At 35.1% G+C, this 22,278-nt stretch overlaps 1 protein-coding gene across 1 annotated transcript in view; it reads right to left on the bottom strand.

Annotated features, from left to right (window-relative positions):
- Positions 1-22,278, bottom strand: part of commd8 (COMM domain containing 8) — a 53,598-nt gene that overhangs the window by 6,375 nt on the left and 24,945 nt on the right. Inside the window, exon 4 of the mRNA XM_088627351.1 lies at positions 12,200-12,355. Within this exon, the coding sequence (XP_088483477.1) occupies positions 12,200-12,355 (156 nt within the window). The remainder of the gene's footprint in view (positions 1-12,199; positions 12,356-22,278) is intronic.

Below are 22,278 nucleotides of genomic sequence, written 5' to 3'. Positions count from 1 at the left end.
GAGAATGTAGAGGGGGTGGGAAGTGCCCGCGGTCATTTAATTAGTATTAAAATCTTAGTTATCTTTCTAGTTCACAGGTTTGCATGCATAATTTAATTTTGAAAGCCACTGAGACATCAGGTACTACTGTTGTATTTATGAAAAAGAAACAAAACAAAAAACATACTAACAACTGTGCCATCCTACTCCTTAGTTAATACATTTTATTATTCATAAACAGTTAACATTGTTAGCAAAATATTTTGAATTATATTTAACCCTATTTTTTCTTTAGTTTTGTATTTAACTTATTATATGATAGTCAGACTTAATGTATATTAATGTATATTTGAACAATGAAAATATATTTTTACAAGATTTTACATTAAGCACTTAAAATTAATATGGTTCATAATAGTAAACTGTAACATGCTGTAACAAGATCGGTTAAACTTCGAAGAAAATCCTTTCAGAGAAAATGTTTCAGGTGTGAAGAACAAACCTGTTCCCACACACCCTGCCCCCACTACCATTAGAATATACACAAACATTTTAGCGTTTCATTCTGAGCAGAAGACCCTCACACCTGAAGAGTGCTGGCTGTGACGAATTAAACCGGTTTTACAGGTTTCAATCACAGATTGGGACTCAGTAAAGTAACACACAGCGCCACTGGATTTGATAATACTGTACCTAACCAAAATCCGCAATATGGAAACAGAACCTGTGTAATTGTTGATAGATGATGTACTCGTAACATTTTTTCAAGACGAACTACAACATTTAAAAAATGACTTGTATGTACTTGATATCTCTAATCAATCCACGGGTTCCAGCACAAAACAAAACTAAAACGCATACCGTTAAGCGCTTCTTATTAGTTGCTCAAAAGTAATTTGACCGTATGAAATGCATAATATAAACCTAGAAACATATACGTGAGCAGTACTTAAGCACTGTAGTATCGGTGTTAACACATACCTCTCAAATACTGTAAATCAAGTTAAAAATATCTCAAGACCGATTCTGGTCGTAATGAAACCATGTTTCGTGTATGTTTTCTTTTTTCATCTTGAAATAACTCATTTCTAAATACCTTTTTCACTGTTAACATCTTGTAGCAACTTTGCGACAAAATATACACTCTGACAGTTCATCCTGCTACCAACATTAAATAAAACAAATCTTAAGATTTCTATATTTATGTCTTTATTTAGTGGTTTCATTCGAAGCTTACAATGTTTCGGGAGAAATGGAATACTGGTGTGTATTTTTTTCTTTAAAGTACCGAGACCAGCCATATACTGTATGTTTATGTTAAGATTTCCCTTCAGTGGTAAAATTAGATATGAATATTCAATACTTAAACGGGCACAGTTAAGACATTAAATATACATATACATATTGTATACAGTACAGTTTGCATACGGTAATATGTTTATGTTACGCGATTAAAAAATAAATAAATAAAACTGGAAGGTCCAGCACCACCATTATGTTTATATGTTTGTTTTTGTTGGTTGGTTGTTATTATGGTTATTAATAATACGATCTATAGTTGAAATCTGAGCCTAAATAAAAAGAAAAAGCAAGTGATTAGGTTTATGAGCAATCTAATTACTTATTCGTTTAAAACGCTATATAAAATAAAGTTTATTATTAATTTGCTGGACAGAGCGGTGAACATTATTATGCATAAGACAAAGATAACGATCCTGATCAGTTTAGAAATCTGTGTACGCTGTAAGGTTTTTACTTCTTAAACTTTTAAAATACACGTTTTGAATAGAAAGAAATCCTCTTCCTGGTATAGCACACCAGCACGTCTTTTTTCTCCAATCAGAGCGGTGTCAGATAGTGTCAGCCAATCACCATTCTGCGTTGGGTAGCAACGGGTGACTGTTCTCAGGCGGAAGATGTAAACAGCTTAATGTTCGTGTTAAATATTTTTTTTTTAATTCAATTAAACGGGCACAGTTAAGACATTAAATATACATATACATACTGTATACAGTACAGTTTGCATACGGTAATATGTTTATGTTACGCGATTAAAAAATAAATAAATAAAAATGAAAAGTCCAGCACCAGCTGGATTCGAACACACAACCTGCCAGTTGGTAGTCACGCACCTAGACCAGTAGGCTACAAGACAGCTCGCATGATCAGGCAGGCGAAACAGCCCTACACAGTTCTGCCGCAGTACACGGATATAATCATACCGTTATTAAATTCTTGAGATACGCGATTCCATATTATATTCCCTTTTAATCAAATTCTAAAAGTATGCTTGTTGACGTATCCGGTATCACGTTAGTTAAAGACTTCGAAGCTTACAATGTTTAGGGAGAAATGGAATACCGGTGTGTATTTTTCCTTGTGATATTTTAAGCTCTAGTTGAATGATAGGTGTCGCATTTTAAATCATTCTCGTAGCTAGAAATTATGAAACGCCCTGTTAAAAGCAAGGAAGTTTTTATGCCCCGTTTAAGTAAAACAAAATGCCTGACAAAGTATGGCTTGGACAGATTCCAAGTGCTTGTACAAATGTGCTAAAGAAATTATACTTTGAGTATACAGCTTGTCCAAAGTCATCCATTATTAATACTATTAGTAATATCTTCAGTAAAGGCTTTGATGCATAAATATTTCTGATAAAGGTAGGTTGTGTACTTTTGTCCAACTGAGCAATCTTGCTTTCATAAAATATACCAACATTTGAATGACTGATGATTAACATGCTGTAATACACAGTTCAAAATTAAAGGCTTGAATGCTGTACATGAGAGGTTAAGCTCCCCCTGGCGGTTTTACAAGGCGACGCCGGATAGCTAGTCACGTGACACACGTGATACCGCGTGATACCCCGGTGGGCGTGTCGCGGTATGCCGTGAAATACCTCACCCATTTTGAATGGCTGCATCTGTATGTGAAGGTGATGAATGAGAGAGGCAAGAAACAGCACATGGTTTCGCTTTAAGAAGCCTACAGTAACTTACCATAAGCGTTTTATCTTCTCGCACATCAAACCTAATTCTGAACAGTCTTGTGTTTTTTCCATCTTAGCTCTTAACTACCTAAATGAACTAATTTTCTGCCTAATGGAAGACATTTCCTTTCATTCTTCCCTAAAGTGGTAAAAAAAATCATCTGCTCCACTGTCACCACCAAGGAGCATCTTACAGCCTTAGGAGGATGATTTTTATTAGTCATACTCATCCACAAGATCCCTTCAGTCATTTTCTTATGTCTAGGTAATTGGATGCAACATTAATGTATACCTTCTCTGTAAAAATATAGTCTTCTGTCATTAAGGAACTTATTTAATTTTGCTTCTGAGAACAATGAGAGCGACTTAAATTTAGGCACAAAAAAGATGTCAAGAACATGTTAACAGACAAGTCCAAGAACCAGCCTGTTTCCGTGATAAAGTATCCTTCTAGTTAGTCTACTGTAGGTCTCCCACAGCAAAAAAAAACAATTTTTAAGGGATGCCAAAAGATTGTCTGCACCTGAATATTCCATAACTCCTTGTATTCACCACCACAAATAGTGCAAGGCACTGGGGACTGCTGAGAATGACGTGTCAGAGAGATGGAAAGACAGAGTGTGTGAGAAGAAGAGGCTGAGAGAATTTTGCAGAGCAAAAGTGTTCCCGAGTGAATATGGGAGGATTAAATATAGATAAAAAGACAGCCTTGAAATCTCTACAAAGTATCTGAATACATTTCTGATATATAAACGATGATACACACGCCTACACATAATATCAAGAAAAAATATATATTCCTTTTCCCTACTTTTAAATAGATTTTAAATCTAGATTTTTTACAAAAAAATTAAAAATAAATATGCAGGCTTTGTGGCTTGCATGGCTGTTTTAATAAATATGGAATTCTGTTCTTCAAATCATATAAGATTATTAAATGTTTCCTGAATCTGTGTAAAGTTTATTTTACATTTTAAGGAAACTTTGCAAAAACATAAGAACTGTAGAAGATTAAAGCCCTGCATGTATAATAAAATGTTTCATTACCAATTTTAAAATTCCTCTGCTTTGTAACATTGGTATAAGGTGTCACTTCATACAAAGGCAGCTAGTCACCGTTTCAGTATTTCAGATTTTGCTAGAAAAAAAATCACCTGGGAGTTTTCAGGCTCACTGAGTTCAGAAATGCTCATTTCAAAAATACTGTTCCCTGTGAGTAGTCATCTGGCAAGACTACTCTAAAATGAAATTGTGACCTTGACCAGAAGAACCATCCTGGGGTAAGCTTAGAGCAGTGGTTGTCAAACCTTTTTATGCCTTTCTGTAATATAGTTCCACACTGCCATTAGCCAAAGAGTTCTAAAGAGTTAGCACTATATTCTCAACATTTAAATAGCAAATGGATGCTATAGTAACTACAGTTAACAATTTAATGATGACAAATAAAACGTACTTAGATGTAAACTGAAACTATTACATACGACAGAAAGAAGTTACATTGTCTCAAAATCAGAATAAAACCATTGTTAATAAGCTAGCTGAAATCACAGACTGTCAAACTGACTTACCATCTTTAGGCACAGTGACTATTGGTAGTGAGGGAATTAACTAAAATTTTTTTATATAAGTTTGTATTATATATTGTTAACTACATATCCTTTTAGGATATCTGGTCTCAAAAGATAACATAGCCACATGATGTCTTTACGCACAGCTGACATAGTTCTCAGGGAAATGACCGAATGACCTCTCCTGGAACAAAGGGTCAATTCAGCTTGTCATGCAAGATGGCAGTAAAGAATATATACAGTATGTAATGGTAGGCTTTTTAGAATGACCATATATAGCCACAAATCAAGCAGAGAGTCATGTGGGAGTGTATCTTGTATTGTTTGTTCAACTATATAAAAGAGCATTGTAAATGTTGGTTTTTAAGTCTTGTGCCACACGATGCAAAACTTCCATATGCATATGAATAAAGATTACTTTCAACACACAAATGCTCAGCTGATGCCATTTTTTCTGGCACAACAATAGTAATGGCCCAAAATGTTACCTTTTAATGAAATGCATGAAAGGCATGAAATGTCCCTGAAGTAAATTAATTAAGCAATCTGTTTAACAAGACAGATTTGCTAATAAGAAACACAAATGGAATGAAATTGAGGTGAATAAATGTTCAGCATCCTTTATGTTTTATTGCTCTACTCTTCACACAACTGCTTGCATTTTACTTGCTCTCTAGCAAATTGCACATGGCAGTTTTCACAGCTCAGAGCTGTCACCTTCAATAGCACACACCTACATGGGCCGTTCAACCGGCCATGTCCTTGCCACTGCCAGGACACCTTTGAAAACTGTCAGGGCAAGAATAGCAGATCTCAGCAGTGAACAAAGACTTAAACACACATCTGCTACTACATCCCCAGACACTCCTTACATCTCATTGGCACTTTATGGATTGCCTGCTTTTTTGAAGGAGCTGACAAATATAAAAAAAAAACTTTTTGTGACATTAAAATGAGCTAGAGACACATTTTGAAATAGTTATTTTCATACTCAGAAGTTGAATGTCTACGTAAGCAAATTCAGAAGTTCTTTGAGAAAAGAAATCTCTAATGCTATCCCAATCTACAATATATCACAGATGGAGTTATTTAAAAGCTCATGTGACATTATTAATGAAAGCAATCTGATAAATATTAATCAAGTTTGTTTTCGTGTACTAGACTTGGATTAGTGAGATGGTTGTAAGAACAGCTAGGAGCAAAAGGACTGAAGGACTGAAGTCTGTGTCCTAGGTTTAGACGGAGAGGAAGAAGAGTGAGAGCTCCACAGGGAGTTATCAAGTGCTAAAGGTTGAACCAATACACAAAAAGCTTATGTGACTCAACAAGCAAAGGAGACTTGCAGAAAAAACAGCTTAGGCTATACTGAGGGACGCCACAAGTGCTGGACAGAAAGATTCTGTGATAGTTCATTCGTCAAGTGCAACAGGGTTGAAGTGGATTGCTGAGGAACAGGGTTGGTCAGCTGAACCACGGCTGACAGGAGGCGTTAGTTCCTGGAGGAATAGGACAGTAGGGTAGTGGAGTAGCTTCTCCCCACTGATAAGATAGAAAGAGTCTAGACAGCACAGCTGTAGTCCTGTGTAACCCTGTGCTATTCCCAGCACCAGACAAGTGTATGGGTTCAGAGAGGGTTTGTGAGAATGAGTGAAAGATCAAAAAACTTCCTGCTGCCTTGTCAGGGACACAGGTGGAAAGAAATCGGAGAACTGCATCCCTGGGCAAACAGCGCCAGCTGGTACAGTTAGTATATTGTATAGTAATAGATTGGAGGGTTTCAAGATTGGCCGACATGGACTGAGTTGGATTGAATACTCTAGTAAGAGATTAGTTGAATGAGAGATGATTAAGGAAGATATGATGGAGCTAAACACAAGAGCAATATCCCTGAAAAGAGAAAGACGAACCAGATAGTGGTCCTGAGGGGTTGCATCTGCAAGACTGAAAGGCTTAACACTAAAAATCCAAAAAATGATGGTGACCATCATCATCTGTGTGTATGTTCTAGCATTGTTGCACCAACAATACAATTGTTTTTATCCTCCTAAGGTCAATTTTTGCTTGCTTTTCTCTTGTATCTTAATGTTTGTGTCTTATTGTATGCATAGACATTTTTAAATCAGTGCTTTCTCTCTAATCAGGGTATAAACCTCCACTTGCTTTAATGCAATTTAAACAATTACATATGAAAATAAACTTTCCATGAAACAGGAGCCATTTCCTACAATGTTAATGATTGCTTTTCACAGTTTTTGAATATAAATGCTAAGCATGACCCTCTCTAATATTTCTGCATTCTCTTTTGTGCACTACAAAACACATGAACATGTGGTAAAATCTGTTTTTTTAAGGTGGTGCATTCTTTTGCATGTAAATGAATAACTGAAATGCTTTTGTTATACATATTGCATGGATTACATACTCATTGTGTTCAGTAACAAAACATTTGCATTGCATGTTTTTGCATCAATGAAAAATACTAACAACTACACTGTTTTACCACATTGATATAAGAGATACTCCTAATATATGTTGAGCAATTTCCATATATACAGTACACATATCTACTGTATATTAAAACAACTCACCATTAAGAAAAAGATGATTATCCCTATTAATTTGTGTAGCACAATTCATACTACAGTATCTTATTTACAGTTAAACAATTTTTATAAACCAATAGCTTAGTTCAGCTTCTGAAGGCCGTAATGTGAAGCGGAGGCTGGGTTTTGTAGCTCTGGTACCTCTGGGTTTGTAATTTGCCCATATTAAATGTGAGCTCCTGAGATGCAGTTCTCATTTGGCCAAGTGCTCCTTGAGTTGTGTGCTTTTTTAAATGAGACAGGAATTCCTCAGATAACTAAATAATAGCACACTTATAGATGGCTGAGCATCTGTAAACTTTCAGTGTTATCATGGCAGCTGATATCTTTTATCCGATGCCTTAAATTTGCGGTTAGTACTGTAAGCAGATGGCATGAACATTCACATTTGGGAGAATGCATCCATGTTGAATTCATCTCTCTCACGCTTATTTGCAGATTGCAACAGAAAGCCAAGAGGATGATCAACTGGGGATTCCAAATGGGTTTAGCATAAAGATCAAAAAATCTTATTCATAAATAAAAATACAGCAAAACTACAAAGTTTTAATTACAACTAGCAATTAAAACAAAATAACTGAAATAAGACTACACATAATTCTTAATTTAAAAAAGCCACATTAATGGAGTTTGAAATATAAGATATATTACAAAAGTAAATAAAATATGACTGAGAACCAAACATTTTAGCTAACAGCTAGCATCAAGATATATTTATCTATAACACAGATGTACATATTTTTGAATAATGTTTATTATGCTCTCATTTACTGTTTGAATTTCTATTAACATGTATAAATGGCAAAAACATGTTTTTTTTACATTTATATACGAAATAATTATTGTACAAATATGCTTTGTCATTTCATCTGTAAAAATATAGCAATGAAACCTACAGTATTATCCTAGCTAGCAGGTTAAAAATTAACTGTCCTTATAGAGAGACATGACTTGGTCAAGCAGTGCTTATGATGCCTTCTAGGTCCCTGAGATACACAACATTACAGTATTATGATCAAACATAGCACTCAGAAGAAGTTAGCACAGTAGATGTAACCAGAGCCATCAATAACACATTGGATAACTCAGTTAATAGAATTTTTGTAGTATTTTCAAGACAAAAACAGACTAAAGGGCTTTAAAAGATATGTACTGAACAACTATAAATAAAATATAAGATTCTACTTGTATTTTCAGCAAGCATATTCCAGTTCCCCTAGCACATTCATGTTTCACACCCTCTAGTAAATGTATTTTTACAGAATTTTTACCCTAAATTTACAGCTTTATTTCGATAACCTATTTATGACCTGTAAAATGTTTATTTATATTCAGATCAATCCAGAGTTTGTGCACTTATATTGTGCACTTACACAACGTCTCAGGTGGTTATAGACAGTGATTCACCTTTTCTTACAGAGCATGTAACATATTAATAAACCCTAGAAGTCCATTGGAGTGCCAGATGTTAGACAATACCCTATCTAAAACACTTAATGTGCAGTATGAACTTATGAAAAAAAAGGAGTTTATATTTAAGCATTACTATTTAAAAAAAAACATATCTGCACACCATAACAAATAAATGCACAGGTAACTAACTGTACAACTCCAGATCCATATTTAAACCTAAAACTGGACTGATGAGATGCCCAGATTACCCAATGTGCACTTGCACAGTGCCCCCAGTTCAAAAAGGGGGCCCAAGTACTGAACAGTAGAGAAAAAAATGACGTGTTTAAGCAGGTTTTCACTTGGCGCACTGATGCTGCTGTAGCTCAACTGAAAGAAACATACTACTGTACTGGCGAAGACAGCACTATTTTATCTTAAAATGCAGTCAAATATACATAAGCGGTTATACTAATTATTCCACACCTCAATTTCCACTAGGAAAAGGAATGGTGTGATACTGTATAGGTCATTTAAATACCCCCAAAAAATTTCCCTTCAGCAATTTCTTTAATAAGCTCCACACTTGGTTGATTTTAGTGGAGCTGCCCAGCACCTGGATATATTTTGTTAATGTACTGGAGAGATCAGTCTGACAAATTTAAAACTAAAGGAAAGACATAATTCTGTAACTGTAATTCAGACTTATTACAAAGAAAAGAATGAAGCATCCAAAACAAACAGAATCTAGAACATAAATCTGCAAAGTCAGGAAACAATCAGCGCCATTTACGATTTACAATGATTTGTGTGATGTTTTAGATATACCCATGGTATATGGTATAGGAGAGCCACTTCCCAGCATATACAGTACATTTTTCATTTTCTGCAGACAGTTCAGGAATGTGTCCCCCATGAATAGAGAGGACTGGGCATACCATAATTTATCTTACCTTTAAAAGCCCTCAGTTTGAGCATTCAGCTTTTGAGTAAAATTCTATGTATCATTTTGCAATACCCATAGGAAGGATATGAATACTTTTTCCAGGCACTATAGATGATTTTTCAGAGATTCTGATTCGGAAAATTCAAATACTCAAAGATATACGACTTAGTGAATATATTTGATGCAAAACATGGACAGTAGACATGCATTTCTTAAACTGCATGTCTCTATACTGATCTAAAAGCACATCCCTACTACAGTGTTAGTACCTGGAAGTGCACATCGACGAGAGACTGGAATGGTTAAAGGACACCGAGGCCATCTACAAGAAGGGTCAGAGCCAACTTTACTTCTTGAGGAGGCTAAGGTACTTCAATGTGTGTAGAAAGATGCTCCATATGTTCTATCAGTCGGCTGTGGCGAGCGCCATTTTCTACGTGGTAGTGTTCTGGAGCTCTGGGATTAGAGCTGGGGATGCTAAAAGGCTGAACAAGCTCATCAGAAGAGCAAGTTAAGTCATTGGGTGTGACCTGGACCCCCTGGAGGTATTGTCAAAATTAATGGCCATCATGGACCACGTCTCCCATCCCCTCTATGACATGCTTGTAAGAATGAAGAGCGTGTTCAGCAAAAGGCTGATCCAACCATGGTGCGACAGGGAGAGCTACAAAAGGTCATTCTTGCCTTCTGCCATAAGACTGTAGAACTCATCCACTAATGGTCTGGGCAGGGGCAACATTGACATTGACCTGTTTTTTGACTAAACATTAAACTCTCTGCTACATCTGGTTTTTCCCGTTTACAACTGTTTTTGTGCAATATATGCTAGGGACTTGTGCAATATATTTTTATATTTATAATGTGCGATACAACTTTTTGTGTATTGTTCTGTTTATTTTGTATATTCTATGGTGTGAGCACCTCTTTTTAGTGCACTTCTCACTGACTGTACTGTATGTATTGTATTGTTATATTATTATATCATTTCATTACAATGTGCTGTGTTGACTGTGCTAAGCTGCTGTTGCTCTGCAATTTCCCTCACAGGATCAATAAAGTATCTATCATCTATCTATTGGAGAAATACTCAGGAATTTGATGAACACTGAAGTTTTCAACATCAAAAGAACAACAACTGAATGGAACTGTTGTAGGCAGAGGGTCATGGATGCTATTACAGTCTCATTTCCATAATTACTTCAACCAAATCAAAAACATCACATTTTGATAACTATCTGAGGAAATACTCCAAGACATTAGCAAACTTTAGACTTTTCAACCTATCATCCATTCATTCATCAATAATTCTCAGATCTTCTCTATCTTCCAAAATCTGTGACATCCTCAGCTTTTCAATGTTACAATTTCCCCCTCACCTATTGCTGCCCATTCCAATCTTACCAGTTCCCCACATTCTCCTACTTTCACCATTGATTCTCTGTTCTTTGCCATCATTCTCATTCTATTAAAATCAAAGTCTCAAAGACTGACATCCTTTTCTGCCCTTTCTTTTCTTTCTCCCTACATGGGCCACTCTAGAGCTTTTGCACTTTACAGCACAAAACTACTATCTTCCTCCTCATCCAAAGATTTTGGTGTCACTCTTGTACTCCCAACACATTTCATTTCTGGCACAAACTTGTTGCTTATTCTTGTTGAACAAGGAGAATATGCTTTTTATTCTACATACATTGAGTATATAGCTGCATCAGCATGCAAAGGAACAGGTACATGAAACATTATGTCTATTTTCTTTACCTTTTTCTATAAAGTATATTCGGTTATTTTTCAAAACACTTTTTCCAACACTCTCACCTAAATCGTAATTCTTTTAGACCACCTCACTCCAATTTAAACAGTCAACCTTACTGCTTTCTATCTGCATTTACTGCTTCATGTCATTAATCCAGCATTTGCATTGCACCTTACTTTAGGTTTATTTTATTGTTGTTGTGTGTTATCAGATTCATTCCTTCCTTTGTACTTATATTTAATGCATGTCTGCTAATTTTATTAACAAGATTCTGCTAATTTTATTAACAATATTGATAATAATTCTCATGAACTGTGGAGCTCACAGTATGTCAAATGACAAATGGCTCTGACAGAGAAGGTCATGCACAGGTCCTCAATCTAATTGTGCTAATGTGAGAAGGGGTCAAATGAGTATGTACTTGCTAAGAAAATTTGAAAGCAAAAAATAAGCTATGCTAACATGTTCTAACATGTTGTACCATGTTACTTTTTCTACCATAGTTATAGGAGGTACTGCTCTTTAAAGAGTAGAAAGCATGAGAGTTGAGAAATTGCACACAGAACAAAAGGAATATTTTGGAGATAAGGAAGGAAATTATGAAGGAGAAATTCCCAGATAAATTCAAAACTTTGATTACACTCACCAATGATATTCTAAAAGCTGTACTGCATCACAAATATATAAATATATTAAACGTAGGTTTAGAGAGACAGTGAAGATACAAGAATCCAGTTTAGTTACTACAGTACCATACATTAAGGTTCAGGGCTACCTTACATTAAATGTAGATGGAATGAAGCTTAGCTTACAGCCATCTTAAACCTATATTTTCAAGATAACGCTTGTAAAATGCTTAGTAAATTAACTACATTAATATGTAAGCAAATGTTTGAGTGATTGAAATTAATCTTCTTTGGTTATTTACAGTGTGATGACCCCCAAAAACTCTTTTTAAAAAAAGGGTACCTTGTTTGCTGACTCCAATGAGTTTATTAAGTTCTGCAGCTCCTCCCGATTCATTTCTATGGACAGAGGCTTAAGAACTCCATTCTCTTTGGTGTCCAAATCAAGGTTGAGCAGCGGTATCTGCAGTGACGAGATCTTATCACTTGACAGCGCCAACTAGGCAAGAAAAAAAAACAATAAATCATTATTCAATGGAGTCTCTAATGTACCAAACACAAATCTAAACATTTAGTAATATTGTCTTAATCAGCACACAATGAAACAATAACTGAAGTAACAGAATCAACAGTCTACATTACATAGTAAGTCACCTGCAGGACTTTTAACTTTTGTCTTCATTTTACATACAGCTGTATGTTACCTTCTGTGGTTTAAGACTTATGTATTCCAATAGGGTGGCACAGTGACACAGTAGTTAGCATTGCTGTCTTGTTAGCCCTATGCATTCCAATTGGTTTTCAACCAAGTCTGATGCCCACATCCTCCCAAAACCCATGAGTTATAAATTAATTTGTAACTAAAATCATTAACATAGGCCTTTTTTCATTTGGTTGAAAGTAACCAATTCCTTACAATCTTCTAAATGTGTGGTACAGTACCTTTAAAAATTAACTTGTATAGAAAAAGTAATGTAAAAATGGTTACTAAAAAAAGATGAACAGGGGCTCTTGCAGGGTGTTTAGTTTAATATTCTTGTCAGCAGAAAATGTAATCATCAGAATATATCTCTTCATAAGATTGTGTTATAGCACCGTCTAATATAGATTATTTTATCTTGCCTTGCAGTAGCACTAGGATACTTTAATGTTGCAGAAATCCATTAGCCACAAGAAATTCATTTCCCTCTTGTGCCAAACAGCTACATGTTCTTTTCATAACAGAGTGCAATGACGTGAATAAGAAAGTAATGCTTAGTGGATGTGGCAGTAATTGATGAATTAACCAAAGATTTAGCCTAGTTTTGTTACTTCAACACTGCATGACTAACCTTTGCATTTCAAGGTTCCATTACCCATGAAATCCAAGTTTTCATCAAGAAACTTAATTCCTCATCAAGCTACTGCCAAATTACATTTTCAGGACTGCACCCTGAGGATACATTTCAGCTATTAAAACTTTCCCCCGTCTTACAATTAATCAGAGTAAACATGACCACATGCTTTTACCGACCAGGTGTTGAATGGCATGACCACACACTGATTCAGCTGTTGAGAGCTTAGCTGCTGGATTCATTTTTTAAATAAAAAAGGAAATACTTATCATAGATACTGTAACTGTAACAATGCAATATGAAAAAATACTTTATTTCATAATAAGTAAAAAAAGAAATACCTTAGTCCAAAACTATCAAAGCTTATAGAGTAAGCCCAAATAATAAAAAAATGAGCCACCAGGTAATGTTAACAAATTGATGATGTTATGCGGTAGTTTATCTGTTTAAAACATTTGTATCATTACCATTTTTTAATATTACAGCTTCATTGATGATGAAGAAAACAATCACATTTCATTTTAGTGCATCATTTAAGGAGAGGTAATTATAATATTTTATTAGGTGAATAGCTGACATCAGTAAATATGTTTGGTTTCTTTGCAAGGTTCTACAACGTGTAATTTCCCAGTGTTAATATTGAAATTAATGGCAGACTGTGTCTCCCTGTCATGTACATAGATATCTTTCAGCCACATCCATCCTCAGTCCAATAAATGATTCACAAAGAAAAAAGCCTCCTGGCTTATCTTTAAAATTAAACATGTTGGTAATGCTTGGACAGGTTGCCATGGAAGCAGAGAGAGCATACTTTTCATTTATTTCTGGTGCTCTTTTTGGAGGGAATAAAGTTCTTCCAAATATGGGGGAAAGAAGTCATTTGGGTGCCTCTAGTGATGCGTAAAGACAAAAATCTTCTTTTGGTAGGGTCCAGAATTAGAAAGTTAGTTTACTACAAAGAAAAGTATATTTCACTTAGCACAGTAAAGCAGAATGTTTCCAAAATACCAAACTATTTACCATACTTTCCTAGCTAATGTTGTTTGTTCTGTTGTCCTAGCTTACGTATTAATTATACTCTGTTTTTTGCCTGTGTCTATTTTATTTCATAAACTATTTACAATGAACAAACAAGTGCATCAAATATAACTTTTTGGCAAAGACAAGAAATCGCAGCACAGATCAGTAGACCACATATTACAAATGCAATGTTGTTATTTAAACTTAAAAATTTGTTTTTCTGATTGCTCCACGGCAATTATACCAGTAAACTTTGATCTGATGCAATTTTTGAGTTACAAGCATATCTTGTGACAAACATCGTAGCTAAATCTAAATCAACCCATTAATTGGAAATCATAGAGGGAAAAAGAGAATAAGGGGGTTGAACTGATTCTCGCTTGCCTGCTTCTTTAATTCTGACATGAATCACTGTTTTTTCCCCTTATGACCCTCCTAATTACGAATTACTCATTTTTCTTACCAACACGGGGACACAGGGGAGATGAAGGCAATAAAATGTATATTGGCTTTTCAAATCCCCTTCACAATCTCTGCAGAGCCCCAGCCTGTTGTGCACCACTAATGACATGAGCCAGATCCGAATTACATATCTCTTAACTACAGGGCTCAATCTTTACTCCTAGAAGAAACCTTTTGTAGACTGTGCTACTTATAAGCCCTACAACATGAATTATTTATTATTTTATGTGGTTTGCTAAAATGATCTGAAAAAAAATAAAGCCATGCACTTTGTGTTTAAAGCTTTGCATCTAGTGACTGCCATTCCTAGTTTTTCCATAGACATTTCTATACTTTCTTGAATCCCTCTGCACATGGTGCTTAGGAAAAACAAAACAACAATTGACAATGTTGATTTTCTGCAGGACAAAAATTCCCTTTTTACCTACCATTGATTGTGGCTATTTTCTTGGCAGTAATAAAACTAAAATAGATGGCAGTGTCCCTCTCTATAACACTTTGTCATACATGAAACACTAATTTCTGAAAATAGCTTATTTATCAGAATTCCAGTTAAAACATCCCAGATAAGCATACAGCAAATATCCAAAACATGTTTTTAAGTTAATAATACTTTTTTACTTCAGTATGGCTGCATAAAGCACCTGAAGTGTTTATATATAAACCTTTTTACACAACTAGAGCATTGTTTGAATGTGTTCAGTCACTTCGCAAAACACTTGGAATGAGGGGAACACTCAGGAGGAAAACTAAGGAGTGATTTATTCAGTGCATCTTATGTCATCTGTTTTGTTGGGATGTGGCAGTTGACCAGTGTATACTTCTTTAGTTATCATGAACCATAACAAAAATTGGATGAAGAAGATGCATCACCTTGTATATTTTTTTCTAGTAAAAAGAGAAAATGCCTTCAGGCTGCCCTGAAGCCTGAGAACAGACACATCATGTCTGAATGTAGCAAATGGGCTGTGAGCTGATTGTAAATGTTCTTGTGACTTTCAGCATCAAGGCTTTTGTGACCTTCAGCATCATACCGTTATCTTTCTTTTCTGCCACTAAAAAGTAAGAACGAAAAATTTATTTAATATTATTAAACAGACTGAGCTTTTTTTCAGAACCTGAGCATCCTATTCCATTACTTTCCTATTTGCAGCCTTTTGGGTTTTCTTCAGCCCTTTAAAAATAAACTTAGGTGGTTTTCAGTAATATCTTTTAAAAACTATCAACAAGACTTTTCTACTCATAAATCTTTCAGTGCATTTCATGGAAAATGCAAACATCGCCACCACTTTGATAACCTGATTCCATATACTTTTTTCTCACCAAAATAATAGTGCATTGGCTTGTTCATAATTAACAACGTACATACTTATGAAATTCTCAATTCCCTTACTGAACACCCTAATTCAGAAGATTGAGATTACCACCACTAAACCATCCATGATCTAACAAATTATGTACCATGAAGGAAAACGTTTATATTGTCCTACATAAGTTTTAGTCCTGTAAGGTAAAGAAATTAGAACATTATCCATTTTTAAATATTGAATTTAATTCTAGCTTACCAATACTGTATATTTTATACTACAAATCATTATAAATAGCTACAAGAAAACTGAAAACCTCCACAGGGACATTAGTCATTAATTTTCTAAAAGCTTCTTATTTATGTGCTATGTAAAATACAAATACTGTTTTGACCGAAATAATCTTTAAATATTAATGCTTATTTGGCAGAATTGTGAAATGTATGGAAAAACTTTTTTTTCTTATAATTAAAACTTTGCAATCACACAAATGAAGAATTCAAGAGCTTCTGTAAAGCCTCATCATCCATAATCAGAGAAATATAATGGTTATAGGACACAATGTATCGTGAACACAAGTTACTACTGCTGTTTCCTGTGCTGATATTTATTCTAAAATATTAGGTTCATCACAATAATTTTAAGTCATAGGCTTTGGGAACGAAGATGAAAATGAACCATGCATACAAAGTTAAATAATGTGTCACCATTAGAGATTATAATTATAAAACATACAAAGATTGATCAGATTATAAAACTAACAATAAGCAATGCTTTTACCTCCTGAAAGTTATGGGGTTGCAGTGTTCTTACCACAGCTTTATGTTGACATGTTTAGAACTACAACAATGACAAAAGACTTTCTCTGCTTAGCATTTTGATACACTGGAGGTTGAAGAAGCTAAACTCTTCTACAAATTGAAACAGTTAAGTATATTGTAATACCAGTATCAGAATATTTAATATGACAGTCAATTCATATCTATCTACCATACTGTATGCATATTAAAAACAAAAATCAAAACAAATAAACTGTCTTTCCTGCATAAATCTGTTGCAATGGGTCGTATATGTTTCCATGAAACCCATACCAGTACTGCATTAAGATAATATTATGATTTACATTTCTATGACTCACTTTTAAATGTTATTAAGCATGCTAATTTGAAATGTATATAACAGTAGTAGACAGCAAAACTGAATACAGTTTTGTTTCCAGCAACAACTTCTGTTTCATTATTGAATTATAAAAAAAATCATGTTTGGGAAATTACTGCAACCTTGTAGCCTTAAGGTTACATGTTTAGCAACAAATGGAAGGGAAGCAGAATTATTAAAATAGAAACAGCTCTAATGTTTGTAAAGGACTGGCATGATCCTTCAGTAGTTTCTCAATAATCAATATAACCAGCACACAGTATTTGGCCATTATAAATATGTCCCATTTGTATCCAGTTGACGTTCACCAGTCTATTTTAAGGTACCACTTGTTCAGCAATAATTACATAATGCTGGTGCACTACAGAAAATAAATTCAAGAAACCAAATAACAATTTAAAGTGCTTTGTGGACTAATTCAGATAGTATGCAGACACTGCATTTTTGTTTGCTTGTGCAGGCTTGGTCCTTAACGGTGGACTCTTTTTCATAACATGACAATGCGACAGCATAATCACGTTCCATTGGGCCTTTGAAGTCACAATTACATAACAGTTTGTAGGGGTTTTGTGCAGTTACTGGGACAATTAATTGTAGCAGTAAATCACAAAATGATTCTTCAATGGCTATTAGAAAACCGACCTTGCAGAACAACTCAGCAATGCACACACGGATACTAATACATGAGAATACATTTATCAATACATAAAATGTGCACATAAACAGAACAGATCTCATAGTGAGGGTTAGAAGATTACAAAATGTATATATTCAATCACGAACAGTTACAAATACAAAGAGATACATACATTCAGTATACTATTCTACACTAGATACTCAAAAACAAGTACATCACTGATCTGAATTAAATTGACATTAACTGGGATAGAGGTAATAATTGAATTCTCAAGTGGCAACGTAGAAAGTTAAGTATTCATCCAATTTATATGGATTTAGATCTCCCACGGACACAAAGGAACAGCGACATGGTGTTGCTGCATCCAATTGGTGTCCTCTGGCTCGGTGACAGCCAGTCCTGGTGAGGTTGGAGGTGTGGGAGAAGGCGGGAGAGATTCCTGCTGCGGTGCACTGGCAGTGCATCTTTGAGGACCTGGCTAGTTAGTCCTGGCTGAACTAGCAGAGTTTGTTTACATGAAAAGTGACTGCAGGTCCGAGTATGTCACAGGTTTAAGACGGGAAGAAGACCGGTTAGTTCCTGATGTAGCCCTAGTCCTGAATACTAAGATTCAGCTGTCTACAGTTCCTACCATAGTTCACTCGTTGATCAGGCGAGCACTCACAGTGGGTTACCGGAGGGTTACCGGTGGTTCACAAGGCTTGGTGCTGGGCTATACTCAGGCAGATCCTTTGGTTACGCACGGGCGACCTCCGGTCTCGACTCTTAGAACAAGGTAAAGTCCTGGCATTCACACACTGGCCGTCACGTGATTGTCCGAGCTGAGTCTGAGAATGTCCTAGAGGGGAGCCCTCTGGGCCCTGTGCTGCCTCTTTTATCTGGAGGAGCTACAGTCATTCATTGGTTGAAAGTTTCATGGGCATTCGAGACCTACGTAGGGTTACCCTACTCTACCAGTTCCTGATTGTCTGATCGAGGTGGAGGATGAGTAACAATGCTCTCTAATATTAGGGTTGTAAACAACTTGGGATGAGACTTTCCCTCGGAATCTGCCGGCTGCAGGATTTGAACCGGCAACCTTCCAGTCACAGGCACAGATCCTTAGCCACAGAGCCACAGCTCCGCTATTAGCTTATGTTTCTCTCTTTCTAAAGAGTGTAGTACTTGACAAGCAATTTCTATTGCAGATTATGTGGATGGCCCAACTGCTTTTCTTGCATCTCATTTGGGAGCAGTTTTTTTATGCACAGCTTAAAGCTGCTTACCTTCCACTAGCTCTGGCCAGTGGGAGATCTGATCCATGCACGCATCTGCAACTGGGCTGGGTGCTGGGGCACCTCTATGCAAAGCGGCAATCAAAACATTTTAAGCATCTCGTATCTAAAGAAATTATTAACTATATAATTATATTCAGGTACTGCAGCACAAACAGTAGTATAAGACTTTCTATTGATATGTGTACGGCTGTTTCACTGCTCGCAAATTTCTTTAGATACGCAATTCCATATTATATTTCCTATTATTTTGTTTACTCCGATAACGAGCGTATTCGGAGAAAAGTTTAAAACTATCACTCTTCTCACAAAGTATATCAATGTAATATGGTCAGGAGGAGCACGTAAAAACGTTTCCGAAATAACCACATGTAAGACTTTGATGCTTAAAATGTTTAGGGAGAAATGGAATACTGGTGTGTATTTTTTCCTTAAACTACCAATACCAGCAATATACAGTTTACATAATATGTTAATGTTCCTAAATTAATATTGTTTATGAGCATGTGAAAAGCATGGTGAATCAGAGATTCTCAAAACTTACTTTGTATGATTGGAAACGAATATGTGATTGGATCAACGAAATGCTGTGGTGTTACTTTTTGTCAATAAAAAAATAATGTATTTTTGTTTACAAAGAAGGTTACAAAGAAACTGGAACAGAGTAATACTTTGAGTTTACAGCTTGTCCAAGGTCATTCATTATTAATACTATTAGTAATATCTTCGGTAAAGACTTTGATGCATAAAATATTTCTGCATAATTAAAATATTTATGCTAAAGGTGGTAGGTTGTGTATTTTTGTCCAACTGAGCAATCTTGCTTTCATAAAATTTACCAACTTTTTAATGTTTAATGATCAACATGATGTAATACACACTTTAAATTTAAAAGTCTAAAGAGTATGCATCTTAAATTCTTAATTGAATAAAGATTGTCCCTCAGCAGTGATCAGGATTCGAAACCGGATGTTTTCTGGTGATAGCTCAAATGCTGTACATGAGAGGTTAAGCTTTATTAGCTCCACCTGGCAGTTTTACAAGGCCATTCCGGATACTATTAACATCATCTAATTTGCATGCGGTAAAATGCGTATGACGCAAAATGACGGGTTATGATGCGTTTTGATGCAACACGCCCACCGCGTTGTACCGCAGCATACCCAGCTCGTTTTGAATGGCTGCATCTGTACATATCCCCCAAAGCACAGTAAAGTCCATCTTAAGGAAATTGACATCAACAGTAAGCGCTACATTTGGCACAAAAGTAACAGTGATCATCAACCCTAGAATACTTAGAATAGTCCCTACTGTGAAGCATTGTGGTGGCAGTGTAATGCAGGGGAAGTTTTGCTGTATCAGGACTTGGAAGTCTTGTGATGATAGAAGGAAAAATAGACGCAGCAAAGTACAGAGAAATCCTGGAGCAAAACCTGCTGCAGTCTGCAAGAGACATGGAACTTATGAGAAGATAAGATATTCTTCCAGTAGGAAAATCCCCCACAACATACAGCCAAAGTCATGCAGGAGTTATTTAAAAAGAAAAAAAAGTGAAGGTTCTGGATTAGCCAAGTAAAAAAAAACAAACCTCTACACAATCATGAATCTGTGGCAGGAGTTGAAAATTGCTGTTCACCAACAGTTCCTATCATTCAACCTGATAGATATTGCCTCAAAGAGCCAAATTAGGTGTGTCACAGCAAGGGGGTGAATACTTATCCAGTCAGTTATTTTCCATTTTATATATAATCAATTTTAGAGGATCTGTAGGAATTTTGTATTCACTTCAATATTAGAGATATCTGATATCTGTCAATCAATAATAAAATCTCCCAGTTAAATATATCATGAATCCATATTGTAATACAATAAAATGTAAAAAGTCCAAAGGGGTGGAATACTTTTGTTAGGCACTGTACTCTTTTGGGGCAGCCATCCATCTTCATACAGTCTCAACAATAGTTGAGAATACATTCCGTTTTCAATATAAAAAATAGTATCCGTTCTATGTAACGATTTGTGTTTTTGAAGAAATTTGAAAGCTGCATAAAGAAAATAAATATTTATTTCTATTAAACTACAAAAACACATTTTTCTGAATACCCAATTACTAGTGTTTTGGTGGCAACTGTATGCAATATATCATTAATTTAAGCTTACATTGATAAATAATATACTTAAATTAATGAAAGTATGCAAGTTTAGTCCAATAAATCATTTCAATAAAGCATGCTTTGCACTAGGTGACAGAAAATAATGCAGGAGAAGATATTACTGCTTTTGACATTTGGGGAAAATCACTGATTACTCAATGACCTGTATATATCTGTTCATAATGTTTATAAAGTGTTGCATAACTGTGTTATTGATTATTTTTACAAAATTCTCTTAATCCTGGTCATTATTCTTTTATCAAGCTGTTCGAGAGTATAAAATAACTGTACATAATGCTACTGTACATAATTCTTGGCATTCCCTGACTTTCAATTAATCTTTAATTTTCTTGCATAGAAATTAAATCAATAATCTTATATAATAGTTTTTATCTTACTTCATTTATATGATTGATTCAATAATCATTATTGTGCAATTATAACCGTCTATCTCATTGCAATTGGTTACATTAGTTATTACCTGCCATTATTTTTGTAATAATAACAAAATGAGAATGAAGAATAATTATAAACTCTATAATGATAGATGCTTTACTCAAGCTTACGGGTACTCTGTATTCCCAAACAGACCTGGACCAAATACAGTTCTTTAAGTATTTCAGGATTTGAAATACAGAGAGATATGTTATTAAAATATACTGTGTATTTTTATTTGAAATATGTTTCTTCTTTAAATGTAAAATTTTCAATTTTCTCTGGAGTTAGAAAAAATGAAGTGACTACATGCATGGAAATTAAAAAAATGAAATGAGCAAAGTCAACTGTATCTAATAAATTGTGAGGTGTAGAAATTCCACCAACTGACTTGTATGAATTAAGCAACTGAAGTCATTCAAACACAATATCATACAGATATTGCCATACAGATATAGTTTGCAAATGCATCTTTACATATACCAGATAACTGTTACTTTTCAAGTATAAGTCATAAGGTATTTTGTCCAAGAACTAACATTTTAGTCCTTGTAAATTCAATTTAAAACGTACAGTATTTGACAGTATTTCTCAAAAGTACTGACACAGGCCTAGTTCCAACTTACACGGAATGTATCTCTT

The sequence above is a fragment of the Lepisosteus platostomus genome, chromosome 1 (genome assembly GCF_059453375.1).
Source record: "Lepisosteus platostomus isolate fLepPlt1 chromosome 1, fLepPlt1.hap1, whole genome shotgun sequence".
Lineage (NCBI taxonomy): Eukaryota > Metazoa > Chordata > Actinopteri > Semionotiformes > Lepisosteidae > Lepisosteus > Lepisosteus platostomus.
This window is presented reverse-complemented; position numbering and strand designations above follow the sequence as displayed.